The sequence below is a fragment of the Spermophilus citellus genome, assembly GCF_964194105.1.
Source record: "Spermophilus citellus genome assembly, chromosome: 1".
In the NCBI taxonomy this organism is placed as follows: Eukaryota; Metazoa; Chordata; class Mammalia; order Rodentia; family Sciuridae; genus Spermophilus; species Spermophilus citellus.
This window is the reverse complement of record NC_138182.1, coordinates 114563457-114577754: the sequence shown is the minus strand read 5'-3', so window position 1 is coordinate 114577754 and position 14298 is coordinate 114563457. Positions and strand designations below refer to the sequence as shown.

The 14298-nt window shown below is 53.1% G+C and overlaps 1 protein-coding gene across 1 annotated transcript in view; it reads left to right on the top strand.

Moving 5' to 3' along the window:
- WNT3A (Wnt family member 3A) overlaps positions 1-14298 on the top strand; it is a gene marked incomplete at both ends in the record, with an annotated part of 40443 nt that overhangs the window by 14735 nt on the left and 11410 nt on the right. The window contains one exon of the mRNA XM_081295951.1: positions 117-358. Within this exon, the coding sequence (XP_081152077.1) occupies positions 117-358 (242 nt within the window). The remainder of the gene's footprint in view (positions 1-116; positions 359-14298) is intronic.

Sequence of the window (14298 nt, the reverse complement as noted above, 5' to 3'; positions counted from 1 at the left end):
GTCCTGCCCCTCAGTGCACAGGTTCCCCCAAAGCAAAAGGCCTACGTGTGCCCCAGGGCAGGGCAGCCTCCCCACTGTGTTCCCGGCTGGCCCTAACCACCTGTCCTCCTTGCTAGGTCACTGGCCATCGGGCCCCAGTACTCCTCTCTGAGCACACACCCCATCCTCTGTGCCAGCATCCCGGGCCTGGTGCCCAAGCAGCTGCGCTTCTGCAGAAACTACGTGGAGATCATGCCTAGCGTGGCTGAGGGTGTCAAGCTGGGCATCCAGGAGTGCCAGCACCAGTTCCGTGGCCGCCGCTGGAATTGCACCACTGTGGATGACAGCCTGGCCATCTTCGGGCCTGTGCTCGACAAAGGTACCTGCCCTGCCACCATGTGTACTCTCAGGGACTTGGGAAGCCTGGGAGGGAGGGGCAGGCTGGCCTGGGATGCGCAGATGCAGGGTCCCTGGGTGTGCCTCCTCCTCCCTCCCTCTCAGGAACCAGGGCTTCTAGGGAGAAAACCTTAGGAAGGGAGAGGAGCTGGGGCTGTGGGTTAGTCCAGGAAAGAGAGGACGGTGGGAGACTGGGTGTTGGTTGGCTGCTGCCAAAGAGCAAATTAACCCATAATGTAGTGGCTAGAGCAATGATTACCATGTGCCATTGCAGCCTGCTGGCCAGGGGTGCATCTGCCCATGTCATGAGACCAGCCCAGCTGGACACTATGAAGAGCCTACTCGACGGGGGCTTCTTAACAGCCTGGGGCCTGGATCTCAGGGCAGATATAGGGAGAGAGAGGAAGAGACAGACAGAGACAGAGAGACAGAGGCAGAGATACAAAGAGAGAGAGAGAAAGAGGCACAGGGATGGAGATGAGAGAGAGAGACAGACAAAGACAGAGAGAGGCAAAGAGAAACAAAGAGACTGAGACAAGGGACTAGGGGACAGAGACAGGGAGAAACAGGTAGGGAGACAAAGACACAGAGACCCAGAAACAGACACAGCCAGGCAGAGAGACAGAGGGAAACAAAGAGAAACAGGAGGCAAAGGTGGAGAGAGAGACACCAAGGGGGACCATGGGAGAGAGGACACACAAAATGCAAGCTTTTGTGGCTTTGGAACAAAACTGAGGAAAATCATGATTGGAATCACTTCTAAGCATACAATCCTGTGCATTAGCACATTCATAGAGTTGTGTGACACAACCTCTCGTTCCAGAATGTTTGCATCACCCTCAAGGAAACCCATGCCCATGAGTGGCCCCTCCAGGCCCTCTTCCCCTCCAGACCCTTGGCCACTGGCCTGCTGCCTGTACCTATGGACTCTCCTGTTGTGGACATTGCCTACAGCATGGTCACTCACGGTGCGACTTCTGGGGCTAGCTTCTTCCCTCAGCATGGCGTTTCAAGGGACGTCTGTAGGAGCATGTCAGCACTTTGTGGCTTTTAGTGGATGAATACTCTACTCTCCCAGGAGGGATGGACCACATTGTCTATCCCTTCCCCAGTTGGTGGACACCAGGGTTGTCTCCACCTTTTGACTATGTAAAGAGTGCTGCTAAGAACAGCATTTCTTGGGCAAGCATTTCTTTTTGAATCTTTGGGGAATAAAATCAGGAGTGGTGATTGCTGGGTCATATGCTAATTCTATACTTAGTTTTTCGAGGAACTGCCCAATGTTTTCCATAGTAGCTGAACCATTGTGCATTCCTACCAGCAATGCCTTGAGGATGCCGATTTTACACATCCTCAGCAACGCTCATTTTCGCTTGTGAGCCATTGTGGTGTATGTGTGAGACATCTGTCTGTGTTTCATGTGCACACGCCAATGGTAAAGTGTGCTCATTGGTCTTCTGCATATTGTGTTTGAAGAATTGTCTGTTCAAATCCTTGGTCCATTTTTTAATTGAATCGTTTGTCTTCTTATCATTGAGTTATATGTGCTTTTTATATATTCTGGATACTAAACATTTATCAGATACATGATTTGCAAATATGTCCTACCATGTGTATCACTTTTGTGATAGTAGCCTTTGGTGCACAAAAGAGCTTACTGTTGATGAAGTCCAATAAATTTAGATGTCATATCAAAGCAAGCATTTCCTAAGCCTAACTCACAAAGATGCACAGCTATGCTTTCTCTCTTACCTTCAGGCCAGGTGAGTGAGCTACTTTGAGCTTCTTCATGCATTTGCTATCAAGTGGGGATACGGTCACATTCCTCTGCCTGTGGAATCCTGTCATTCCAGTACTTTCTGTTGAAAGGTTGTCCCTCTCCCTCTGAATGATCTTGACACCCTGGTCAAGAATCAGTTGGCCAATTCCATTCCATTGGCCTATGTGTCTATATTTTTGTGAATACTACACTATTTTGATTGTTGTAGCTTTGGAGGATGTTTTGGGCAATGTGTGTCCCAACTTTGGATTTCTCTTCCAAAATCATTGTGGCTATTGGAGTTCCTTGCAATTCTATTTTTTCCACTTTGTTGTTGTTGTTGATGATGATGCATTATAGTTGTACAAGTTGATGGGTTTGTTATTATATATACAAACGTGCACACAACGTGATAATATAATTTGGCCAACGTCACTCTACCTTGCAATTCTATACAAATTTTAGATCAGCTTTTCCATTGCTGCAAAAAGTCAGTTGAGCTTCTGGTAGGATTGAGTGAAGCTGTGGGCTGCTTTGGGATGGTCCTGCCCTGTCAACCACACTGCGTCTTCCCTCAAGAGTGCAGGATGGAGCACCCTCTCTGTGCCTACTTGTATGCTGTGGCTTTCAGGACACAGGGCTTGCACCTCTGTGGTTAATGTATTCCTGAGTGCTCTGTTCTCCTGGTGCTGTTGTAAATGGAATTGCTGCCTGATTCTTTCTCCAGGTTGTTCATTACTGATCTTTAGAGACACATCTTGTCAGGTGCCATGGTGCACATCTGTAATCTCAGCAATTTGGGAGACTCAGACAGGAAGATCAAAGTTCAAGGCCAACCTTAGCAAGACGCTGCCTCAAAATAAAGAGTAGAAAGGGCTGGGGATGTAGCTCAGTGGTAAAGAGTCCTTGGGTTCAATCCCAGTACCCCCAAAAATTATAAGATAAGAGTTTTCTGTGCTTTGAGTCTGTATCCTGCAATTTTGATTATTGGCTGTGAAGTGTGTGTGTGTGTGTGTGTGTGTGTGTGTGTGTGTGTGTGTATGTGTGTGTATGTGTACTGTATGCACGTCTGTGTGCATACCGTTTGCCCCTTGTAATCCTCTAGGGACAGGTTGAAGAGAAGCAGGACTACTCTCCCCTTACCTCTTTCCCTAACTCCTCTGGCTCGGACCTCCAGAGCCCTGCTGAAGAGAAGTGGTGAGAGTGGCAGCCTGCCTGGTCCCCCACCAGGCCAGAGGCCTTCAGCCTTCACCACTGTGTGCCACTTGGTTACAGGTCCCCACGGGGTCCCCAGGTGGCAGAGGTTTCTGTACTTCACTTTTGAATGTTTTCAAGGAAAACCCTGTGCAGTCACTGCTCTGCCCCCACAGAGTTCAGAATTCAGCAAAGCAGTGTCTTGACTCAGAGAGATGCCAGGTCCATTTTGGGATGCTGGCTGCCACTTGTCCCCAGACCTCCCTGTGCCAGGCTCAGCCCCCACACCTACACCACCCTTTGCTGGGCGCTGTGCCCTTTGGCTATTTCCAGAGGTCTGACTGTGGGGTCTGACAGTTTGGGCTTGCTTTTCCATGGCTCCTGGAGTTTCCTACTGGGTCCTGGGGTGGGAGCAGACCACAGACCCCACCACTCGATGGCATAGAGGTCACCATGGAGGAGCCTCATGAAGTTTGCAGTGTAGTCAGCTCCTGAAGGGGCCATCGCTTCCTAGAGCAGGGCCCAGGAACACACTGTCCATTGAGGCACCCAGGTGACCAGCAGGAGGGAGGAGTTTGGGCAGAGGGCCAGGTCGTGTGGGAAGGGCCCACCAGGGACCCTGCATCCTGCAGTGTTCCTCACAGCATGGCCACAGCTGGGGTCCACTTCCCGTCTCCACAGCCCTTCTCCTCTGGCTTCCTGGGCTTGCACCCACAGCCCCAGCCTTCCATTGCTCAGGTCAAAAACCTCGGGCTCCCGATGAGCCTCTAAGGCTCAGAGCCCCTTGGCAACACCTTCAGCCTCAATCCAGAGCCTGGTACTTCCCACCATGCCCTCCCACCACCCAGATCCCAGTCACTGCAGGCGCTCCCATGAGACCCATTGGTCATGCCCCATGACCAAGAGAACTGGTGTCCCTCCCTTGACAGCCATGCCACGCTGCCCACCTGCCTCCTCGGCCCTGTCCTGGCAATGCACAGAATGTGTGTGCCCCTGCACTCCTAGCCCCCAGGCCACGGTATCAGGAGGTAAAGCCTGTGGGAGGTGATGAGGTCATGAGATGGGAGCCTCACGATGGGATCAGCGTCCTTATCAGGGGATCCCAGGAAGCCCTGCCCCAGGATCCACCTCTGTCCTCACCATGTGAGGACAGTAAGATGGGTGGCCGTGGGCCAGAAGCAGCCCTCACTAGGCCAGAACCTGCCAGGCCGTGACCTTGGGCTTCGGCCTCCAGAACTGGAGCAGCACATCTGTGTTTCACACCACCAGGGCCAGCGTCCTTGTCAGGCAGCCCAAGTGGACCAAGACACTCCCTGACCCGTCCACCCGTGGGCCTCCTGGCTGCTTCTCAAACTCGAGGCACAGTTTACTCCTGACTCACACCAGGGAGGGCTGCCAGGAGCACTCTTCCCCCTCTGTCTTTACGGCTCACCACCCGGGTCCCACAGGGCCCTGTCCTCATGCCAACAGGCTTTGTCATACATAGTCCCCACCCCCAGTGCTTCTGTTCCCCTCATATGGTTTCTCAGTCCACCAGCCCTGCCTCAGTTTTCCTTCCCATGTACAGTGTCAGTGCAGCCCACCCTGCCCAAGGCCAGGGGAAGCCCACTTTGCACACACTGTCTGATACCCAAGGAAGGAGCAAGTGGCCTTGCCATAGCCCAGCAGCTGGGATTCAGGAGGTTGGGTGTCCAGTCGAGGAGCCAGCCCTGCGGGCCACAGGCATTGGTGGAAGCCAGCTGAGGAGGCCTGTGTGTGGCTGGTGCAGCCTGGCTGGGAGAGTCTGCACCCAGGTGTGGCCATGCCCCACCCCCTGAGGGGCAGTAATCCAGGATGGCAGTCCGGCTGGAGGTAGAGGAAGAGACTGGAGCTGGGGGCCTGAGGCCCCTGTGCCCTTGAAGGAGAGTGGCTCACGTCCTGGACTGTCAGCATCCTGTCTATGAAGTGGGAGAATGCTGAAGCCTGCCACTTCACAGAGCTGCTGGTCAGGTGTCACAGACTTGATCGCAGCTTGGTTCTGGAAACGGAGGAGTTGGGTCCTCAGGGCCACGTGGCTCCCCAGGAATGTCAGGGTATGGAGGTGTTACTTGTGTAGGCATGTGTACTTGAGTGTGGGATGTGTGTATGTGTAATGCGTGCAGTGCTGACACACAATGGTCCGTGTGCATGTGTGTATATTGGCCACAGTTATCACGTGTGTGTGTCTTGGTGTATGTGGGTGCAGGACGTGCATGCATGTGGCACACACATATGCTACAGTGTGTGCTGTGCATATAGGTAGCACTGTGTCTTGGTGTGTGTGGGTGCAGGACATGTATGCATGTGGCACACACACCCGCTGTAGTGTGTACTGCACATACAGGTAGCACATGTAGCTTGGTGTGTGCTACGCACGTGTATACATGGTGCAGGACAGTGGCCTGGGGCAGGGAGAAGTGTGCCGCGTGTGATACTGCCGAGCAGACCCAGACAGGGTGCTGGTGTCAGGTGGGTGTGTGGCTGGAGAGCCAGGTAGAGTTCCCAGGGCCTCCCCCTCCCCAGAAAAGGAGTAAGCAGCAGGGATTTGGAAAGAAGGCAAGAAGCCTGTCCACCTGGCAGCCAGCCCAGGTGGTGGAGGAGGGTGTGCGGAGTGGGGTGAGCAGGGGATACCATCCTTCCCTAGAAGCCCTGCTGCCATCCAGGGAGCCTGGGGGCATGCCACGATAGTCAGGGTGTCTCTCAGGAGAGGGGAAGACACCTGCATGATTCCATAACTGCTGTCCTTGGGCCAGGAGAGAAGATGGCCCTATGACCCCATTTCAGTGAGGGGCTGCAGGGAGCAGGTAGACGAACTCCTGTAGGGCTGCCACTCAGACAGCAAGTCTGTCCCCAAGACTAACCCTCAGGAGCACAGCTACCAGGGCCTGGACTGGACCACAACCTTGGAAAGGCACAGGTTTGCACACCAGGGCCCTAGACTGGAGATTGACTTTGGGACCAGCTGGGTGAATGCAAACCCCAAAGTCAGCCTGTGGCCTCATCTAAGTCGGCTGGAGGAGCCAGCCGACGTGTCCCTCTCTGAGCCCCTGGCATACCTTGGGACTCATCTTCAGGGCTGGGCTGTATTCCTGTGTGGCTAGACCACACTTTGCTTATCCACTCAGAAGTCGGTGCTTATTTGGGTTGTTCTCTATTCTGGCCTATTGTAAACAATGCCACTCTTTGTAGGGGTGTATGTTTCCAGTTCCCTGGAGAAGATAGCCAGGGCAGTGTGGCTGGCCACTGAGGACCACTGGCATTTGAGGAACAGCTAAACGTCTGCAAAGCATCTGCGTCCTTTCACCTTCCTTCGGCCAGAGATGAGGGCTCCATCTCACCAGCACTTGCTGTTTCTGGCTTTTGCTCTGCTCTGAGCACCCTGCTCGGTGAGCAGGGGTGTCTCACTGGGGTTTTCCCTTGGATTCCCCAGAGGCCCGAGGGTGTGGAGTGTGTTCTCGTGTGTTCATTAGCCATCTGAGTGTCCTCTTTGGAGAAATGTCTGCTCAGTCCTTCCACCACGTTCTGATGGCATTGTCTTTTTGCTCTGGAGTTCTGAAGTCCTTTGTATAGTTGGTGTGCAATCCATTATCCAGGACATGTTCTGCACATCTCACTCTGTGGATTGTCTTTTCACTTTGAAGCATAAAAGTTTCAATTTTGATGAAGTCCAATTCATCTTCTTTTTTCTTTGGTTGCTTGGTTTGGGGCACCACTGCCTAATCCAAGGTCACAAAGATGTACTCTCCTCAAGTTTTCTTGTAAGAGTCTTAATAGCTTTAACTGCTGCGTTTGAGTCTCTGATCTGTGTTGAGTTGTGTGTATGGTGTGAGACATGGTTTTTCCTTTCCATGTGAAAGTCTAGCTGTTCCAGCCTCATTTGCTGCAGGGACAGATCCCCACTTCCACAGCCAGCCCCGTTGGTCTGGGCATCCTTGTCAAAGCTGAACTGCCTTTATTTGTGGGCCACCTCTTCTGTTCCACTGGTCTTTCTGCCTGACTCTACACTGTACTGTACTGCTGTACTGCTTTGGTATCTGTAGCTCTGTAGCATGTTTTGAAGTCAGAAACTGAGAGGTCTCCAACTTTTACCTTTTTTTTCAAGATTTATTTGGTTATTTGAGGCCTCTGACAGTTCTGCATGAATGTTAGAATCAACTTATCAGGGGCTTGGGCTGTAGCACAATGGTAAAGTGCTTGCCTCACATGTGTGAGGCATTGGGTTTGATCCTCAGCACCACATAAAAATAAATAAAGATACTTGTGTTCAAGTAAATGAATATATTTTTAAAAAAAAAGAATCAACTTACCAGTTTTAGCACAAAAGACTGGATTTTTAGGGGTTGTGTGGAATCTGCAGGTCAGTTGGGGAGTATTGCCATATCAACAACATTAAATCTTCTGATCCATGAACGCAGAATCTTTCCATTTACATTGGTCTCAATTTCTCCCAATGTGGCACAGTTTGAGAGTACCATTCTTATTCTTCCTGGATTAAATCCACTCCCAACTGCCATATTCATTTTTGATGCTGTCATAAATGTGTTGTTTTCTTCATCTTCTGTTCAGATTGTTCATTCCTGGTGTGTGGTGTTTGTTTTGGGGATTTTGTTTGTGGTTTGTTTGCAGACCTGGACGTTGAACCCAGGGCCTTGTAGATGGTAGGCAAGTGTTTCACCTCAGAGCTACCCTCTCAGGCCTTTGTATTTCATTCTGAGACAGGGCCTCACTAGGTTTCCCAGGCTGGCCTTGACTTTCGATCCTCCTGCCTCAGCCTCTGGAGTTACTGGGATCACAGGTGTTCACCACACCCAGCGTTGTGTATTTTTAGTACGCCACAGGAGCTCTGTAACCTGGCTGAAGTTGTTCATTGTTCTGACATACAGGATTTTTGCAGATATCTTTTTTTGTACATAAGAGGGTTTTACCTCTTCTTCCCAGTCCAGGTTCCTTTTATCCAGGACACGTTGAACAGCAGTAGAGGTGGGGCACTCGCGTTTCCCTCCAAATCAGGAAGATCCAGCTTCTCACCATTGGGCACCATGTCAGCGGTGGGCCCAGCCCATTTTTAAGCTTTATGGATCTAGGTGTGAAAACCTTGTCCTTACAGATAAAGAGAGGAAATGGGAGAGTTTTATTATAATGCATCATTCGATTCTTTGGAATTTTTTGGAGTTATATGTGCCAAAAACCGTAAGGCCATCTATTAACAAAAAGTTTAAAAGTCTGTCAGCACACAAATCAATCAGATCTTCCTTAAATTGTGTGGAAAACAGGAAATTAGAAGTAACTGATTCTCACAAGATCCAATCATTATGAATAGCACCCTACTTCTGGGACAAATCCCTAAGGCTGAGGGCTTTCCAGGAAGATTCTGGGATATCCTAGAACCAGAGGGGTATCCATGGTCCTGATGTATACAGTCCTCCCTATTGCAGGCACACACACACCCCCCCCCTACACAGTTGGTGCCCTGAGGGCAGCACAGAGGTATGCTCCAGCTCTCCGCAGGTGCTCTGTGAAGGTGTGTCCAGGGTAGACAGGGCTGTGCCTGGGGCTGTGCAGTGGGAAGTGTTCCCCCAGGGGAAGCACCCTTGGCCAGATCTCCTAGTACTTTCCCTCTCAACACACAGATGGTACTTTCCAGGTACCATTTCAGGGTTCAACACCTGGCAGCCACTCAGTCTTAATACCCATCCAACAAGGCCAACGCTGTCGTGAGCCTGTTTTCCAAGAGAGAAAACCAAGGCACTGTGGCCATATGGGCCTCCAGCCTCAATGGCTTAGCTACAAAGACTCCAAACAGAGGGTGGGGCCTCGGATATGAGCCCAACAAGGTCCCCCTGGTGTGGCTCAGGCCTGTGGAGGTAGTGGGGACTGCCTGGAGGGTAGGACAGTTGCTATGGAGGCCAGGAATGGGTTAAGACTCCTGAGCCCCCACCTCACCCCCAAGTTTGTTTGGGGAGAGGGTGAAGGGTCTGCAGGTCACTGAAGATTTCTCAAAGGGCCTGAATAAACTCAGAAGGCTCCCCAAGGCCAAGCAACCTCTGCAGGTGTCTGGTCCTGCCCTAAGGAGCGGACAGGCAAGCTGCCTTCTGCCCAGAGAGCTAGGGGAACCCCTGACCCTCATATTCATTCCTTCACTTCCTAACAGTGGCCTATGTGCTGGCACCTGGACTGTTTGGCTTCAGCATCCCACACCCTCTCCCCACCAATGCAGACTCTGTCCTGCCTCAGGGTGGGAACAGGCTACATTGTCCCTTCTCTAAACATGTCTGAGCGCCCGCCATCAGTTAGCAGCCTCCTCTATCTCTCCTGCCCCCCCTTCTCTCCCCTCTCCTTGTACTTCTCTCAGACTATCTCACCCTCCTCCCTTTTCCACTGGATGAGCAGGGAACTCTCACTACTTGGTTTAAATAGGAAAAAGGATGCCTGGGATTAAAGGGCAGGATTCCTAGTGGGCCCCTCCAGGTGCCCCAGATAGAAGCCAGCTAGGGGAGCCATTGTGGAATCCCCCAATCCCGCCAGCCTCAGAGGCTCAACTTGGCTCACAGTAATCAATCTGATTGGATTAGGGTCAGGGTGGCCCTAATCATGTCAAAGGTCACCCCCGGCTTTGTGGCAAACACCATGGGGATGCCTGGTCACCCTGCTGAGGCGGCCTTGTTGAACAGAGTTTAACATCGGCCAACCTGTGAGGGGGGCCAGCCTCACGCAAGTGTGCGTGTGAAAGTGCATCTGAGCATTCACTGTGTGTGGGTGTGTGGGTGTATGCGTGTGTGCACATGTGTGTGCACGTGTGTGCTGTGTGGGGAGTATCTGCGTGTACGGGCATGTGTATGATGCGCCATGCTGTGCTTGTGGAGTGCACATGCATGTGTGTGAATGTGTGTTATGTGGGCGGCGTGTTTGCACTGTAGTAGTTTGTGAGAATAGGAAGGAAGGGCCATGTACACCTTCTGCTTCTAGTCCCATCTGCCCTTGGTCCATCTGGCCTGGGACTGTGGGCCAGGCCCACCAGACAGCTTGGGGAAGCACCGGTGCCTGGGACAGTCAGAGAAGCAGAGCCGGGCAGGTTCTGAAGAGTTCTCTCCTCTTCAATCCAACCTAGCTCTGGGCAGAAAAGCATTTGAGGAATTTTGAGAGCTTGGAGACTGGTGCAGCTTATCTGTTCCTTAAGGCCGGCCCTGGACACCTGGAGGGCCTGAGCCAGCTGACACCCTCTCTTGACCTCTGGTGAGGTGAAGCCAGTAGGGAGGCTGTAAGCACAGAGAGGCCTGCCAGGGCTGTCCAAAGAAGGCTGCTCAGCTCCAGGGCCTGGGACCCACAGAGGGACGTCAGAAGAGCAGCAGACATTCCTGGGAGGAGGCCAGTGGGAAGTGCGGTGGATGTGGCTGCCCAGCAGGGTTGGGGGTGACTTGTGGCTTTTCCGGGCCCGAGCCCGTCTTTGTATTGGCCGAGTGAGCCGTTTGTATCTCAGAGAAGAATTACAGGGATCATAAGGGGATGAGGTCTGATGCCCCAGGACCCCTGGATGCTGGGGCCTCAGGCTGCACCCACCCTGATAAGAGTTGCTCCCAGAGTCCTCCTAAGCCCGGGTTCCTGGGCCATGCAGCTCCTTTTGTAGGAGGGGCCTGTCAAGGCTTGCCTCTCTGAACCCGCCTTGGGGGCATTTCTCTTCCACTGTCCCCAGCAGCCCCTGAGGGTGCTCTGCTGGCAGAGGCAGCCCTTACTCACTATAGGGTTCTTACTGGAACCTAACCCACTTGGGCAGTCCCCAGCCCACACATTCTGCCTCCTGTTGAGGGGTGGCTGACCCCACTCAATGTAGGGTATGGTCAGACTCCCAGAGTTCCTCAAGCCCCAAGGGTGGCAGAGGTGGGGGTTTTTGGGTGTCAGGTTCTCAGTGTGTGCCCTTGGTCAGCCCAGAGACAAACGCCCACGTCTCCCAAACTTAAACCCTGTTCTCTTTAGAGAGGGGCAGCCCAGCTTTCCTTCCCTCCAGGGCAAAGCCCCTTCCTAATGATTGTCTCCAACATCCGGAACCCCTCAGGGGGTGGTCCCTGCACCGTCCTGTGTGTCCACAGCCTACCCAGAGGGCCGGCAAGGGGAGGGGCTGCCGGCCAGCCCGGGCGTCCCCAGCCTGCGTGCTCAGGAGGGGACCAAAGGGCAGCTCTTTAGGGAAACGGCATCCCCAAATCCAGGTTTCGACCCCTGACCCCTCCCATCCGAAAGTGTTGCCATTCACGGCGCATTGGGGGTGGGGGCTTGGCTGGCTCCGGGGGCCTCTCTGGTATATCATTAACTCTCCGCAGTGGGAGGGGGACCCCGGCCGACACCCCGCCGCGCCCGGCTCTGAGCACAATGTCCCCGCGACGACGACAAGATTAAGCACAAGGGAAAAGTGAAAATGCTGTTGGCGATTCACACGCCCTTCGGGGTGTTGAATTAGAGCGACTGAATAGGGATTTCCCCTCGCGCCGACGGCCCGGCGGGCAGCGCATACTTCCAGGTTGCTATGACTGGCTGAGGATCGCCTAATCACCGGCCAGGGGGAAATTCATATAAAATATCGCCGGCCATTGTGGGCCTAACGCGGCGTGACAGTGCGGCACAAAGCCGGATTCATCAGCCCCAGCGGGTCAGCAAGGCGTCCGGCCGCGCGGGCCGCCGGGCGGTGTCAGGGGCCGCGGCCACGCTGGGGCGCGGGCGCATTCCGCTCTCAGGTGGCTCCTGGGCCTTTTGTGCCGCCGTGTGATTACCAAATGCCACCGCGACACCCCCTCCGGGCCGCCAGGCTCCTCAGCGGCCTGGAGAGGGGCCGCGGGAAGGAGGGAAGGTGGGCAGCTTGGACAAGAGGCGCCAGGGCGTCGGCCGCCAGCGCGCACCCGCTGGGGCACACCGCCCGCTCCTGTCTGCCTGGCAGTGCCTGGTCCTCCCGCCAACCTGACTAGCTGGAGTACTAGGCCGGGAAGGGGTGCCCACCGTTGGGAGTTCTGGAAGCCCACCGAGCCTTCCCTACCGAAATGGGAAGGATGGTTTGGTTGCTTCCAAGTGACCTAGGATTGGAGCAGCCAGGACCATGTCCAGAGTGGCCTGGAGGCCCCTACCAGGATGGACTCCATCGCTGAGTCCTCCCATCCCAGCTCAGAGTGAACCCCCAGACAGGACCCTGGTGGAAACTGGGGGAACTTGAGGAAGAGGCTTGGTGCATTTGGGGCAGCGGGTGCCCATCCTGACCCTTGTGTGGGCCAGGTGAGCGGGGGTGTTGTAAAGTGCTGATGCTGGTGGATTAATCTGCTGTGCTTTCTATGACCATCTGCCAGGACCTCCCCAAGGTCCATTCCTGTGCACTGGCAGTTTCAGCAGGGATAGGTCCTGTGCTCCAAGAATTCTGAGGCAGAGGAGGACCCAGAGAGGGCTCTATCTGTGCAGGCTGTGGCTGGATTTGAGCTTCCCTGCACCTTGCTCATAATGAACTCTCAGATCCTAGATCAGTGAATGGACAGATGGATGGTAGGTTGGTGAGTGGATGGCGGTTGGGTAAATGGAATCTGGAAGACAAAATGGATAGAATAGATGATGATGGGTGGATGGGGGTGGGTGGGAGCTGGAGAATAGGATGAATGGGTGATTGATGGAGAACGTATAGATAGATGGCTGATTAGTTGGATGGTTGGTTGGTTGGATGGATGGTAGCCAGATGGATGGATGAGTGAATTGATGGATAGATGGATGGATGGTGGATGGATTGAATAGATGGGGAGTGAATGATAGATGGATATAGATAGATGGGTGGGGAATGGTGGATGAAGGGTGGATGGGTGAGTGTGTTGATTTAAAAAAATGGAAAGAAGGAAGGAAGGATAGATAATTGATACTTTGCTTGAACTTGCTAAATGAAACTACAGCAAGTGCTGGACAAAGATGGTTTCCCCAGGTGTCATTCACTTCTATTTTGGAACAATTTACCACATATTTCTCTTATTTTTCTCTTTCCCTACACCTGACCACATTGTAGGAAGAATCTTGGGTCTGAGCAGAGCCTGGGTGAACTTTTCAGGCTATAGAGAGTTTGTTCTGTTCAGACCCAAGATTTGGCCAAATGTCAGCATTAGTCTAAGTGTCCTGATCCCTCAGCCCACAGCCTCTACCCCTCCTCCTTTGACTTTGAGTGGCCCATTTGAAATAAGGCATTTTACCTCAGACTGGAAAGGTCTCCTGCTCTCTGGAGTGTTGGCTGATGGCTTCACCCCACACCCACCCACAGACCTCTGTTGTGCCAACAGAAACGGAAATTTCTAACCACGGTGTTATTTGTGGCAAAGAACTTGGCTATGATGAAGGCAGCAGCCTTGCCCTCCTCAGGGACCTCATGAAGCCTTGTCCCCAGCAACTCCAGGAAGGAGATTACTCTGGACTGGTTCATTGACAACCTGCTTATTGCAACACCCTGAGGAAATCTGATAATAACAACAGATGCTCTTTCCAGGAACACACACTCCTTCCCAGACACACCCATGCATTCTGCCACAACCTCAGAGGGTTGCCAACCCTAGAGGACTGCCTGCCCCTCGACCCCTGGATGAAATCAGCAGTCCCTGTACTTCGGAATGTCACCTGGGGCCATTCTCCTGGGCAGCCTCAGGATGTTTTCTGACTTTCAATTTTGACATAGTCCTTGATCTGTAAAAGCCTGACGGGAGGAACACCAGGAGTCCCAGAGCCCTTGTCTGGCTCCATGATGCTGACACAGGAACAACCATGCACCAAAGCCAGGACTCCAGTCTACCAAGTAAGCTGGCTTGACTCACGTCACTGCTTTTCTACTGACCTCCCTTTTCTGTCCCGAAATCCCATCTCAGGTCCTTCATTGCTTTTTGTCACCACATTGCTCAGGCTCCTCTGCCCTCCCTCCCCTGTCCTGACCCTGGGACCACCGAGGATATGGCCAG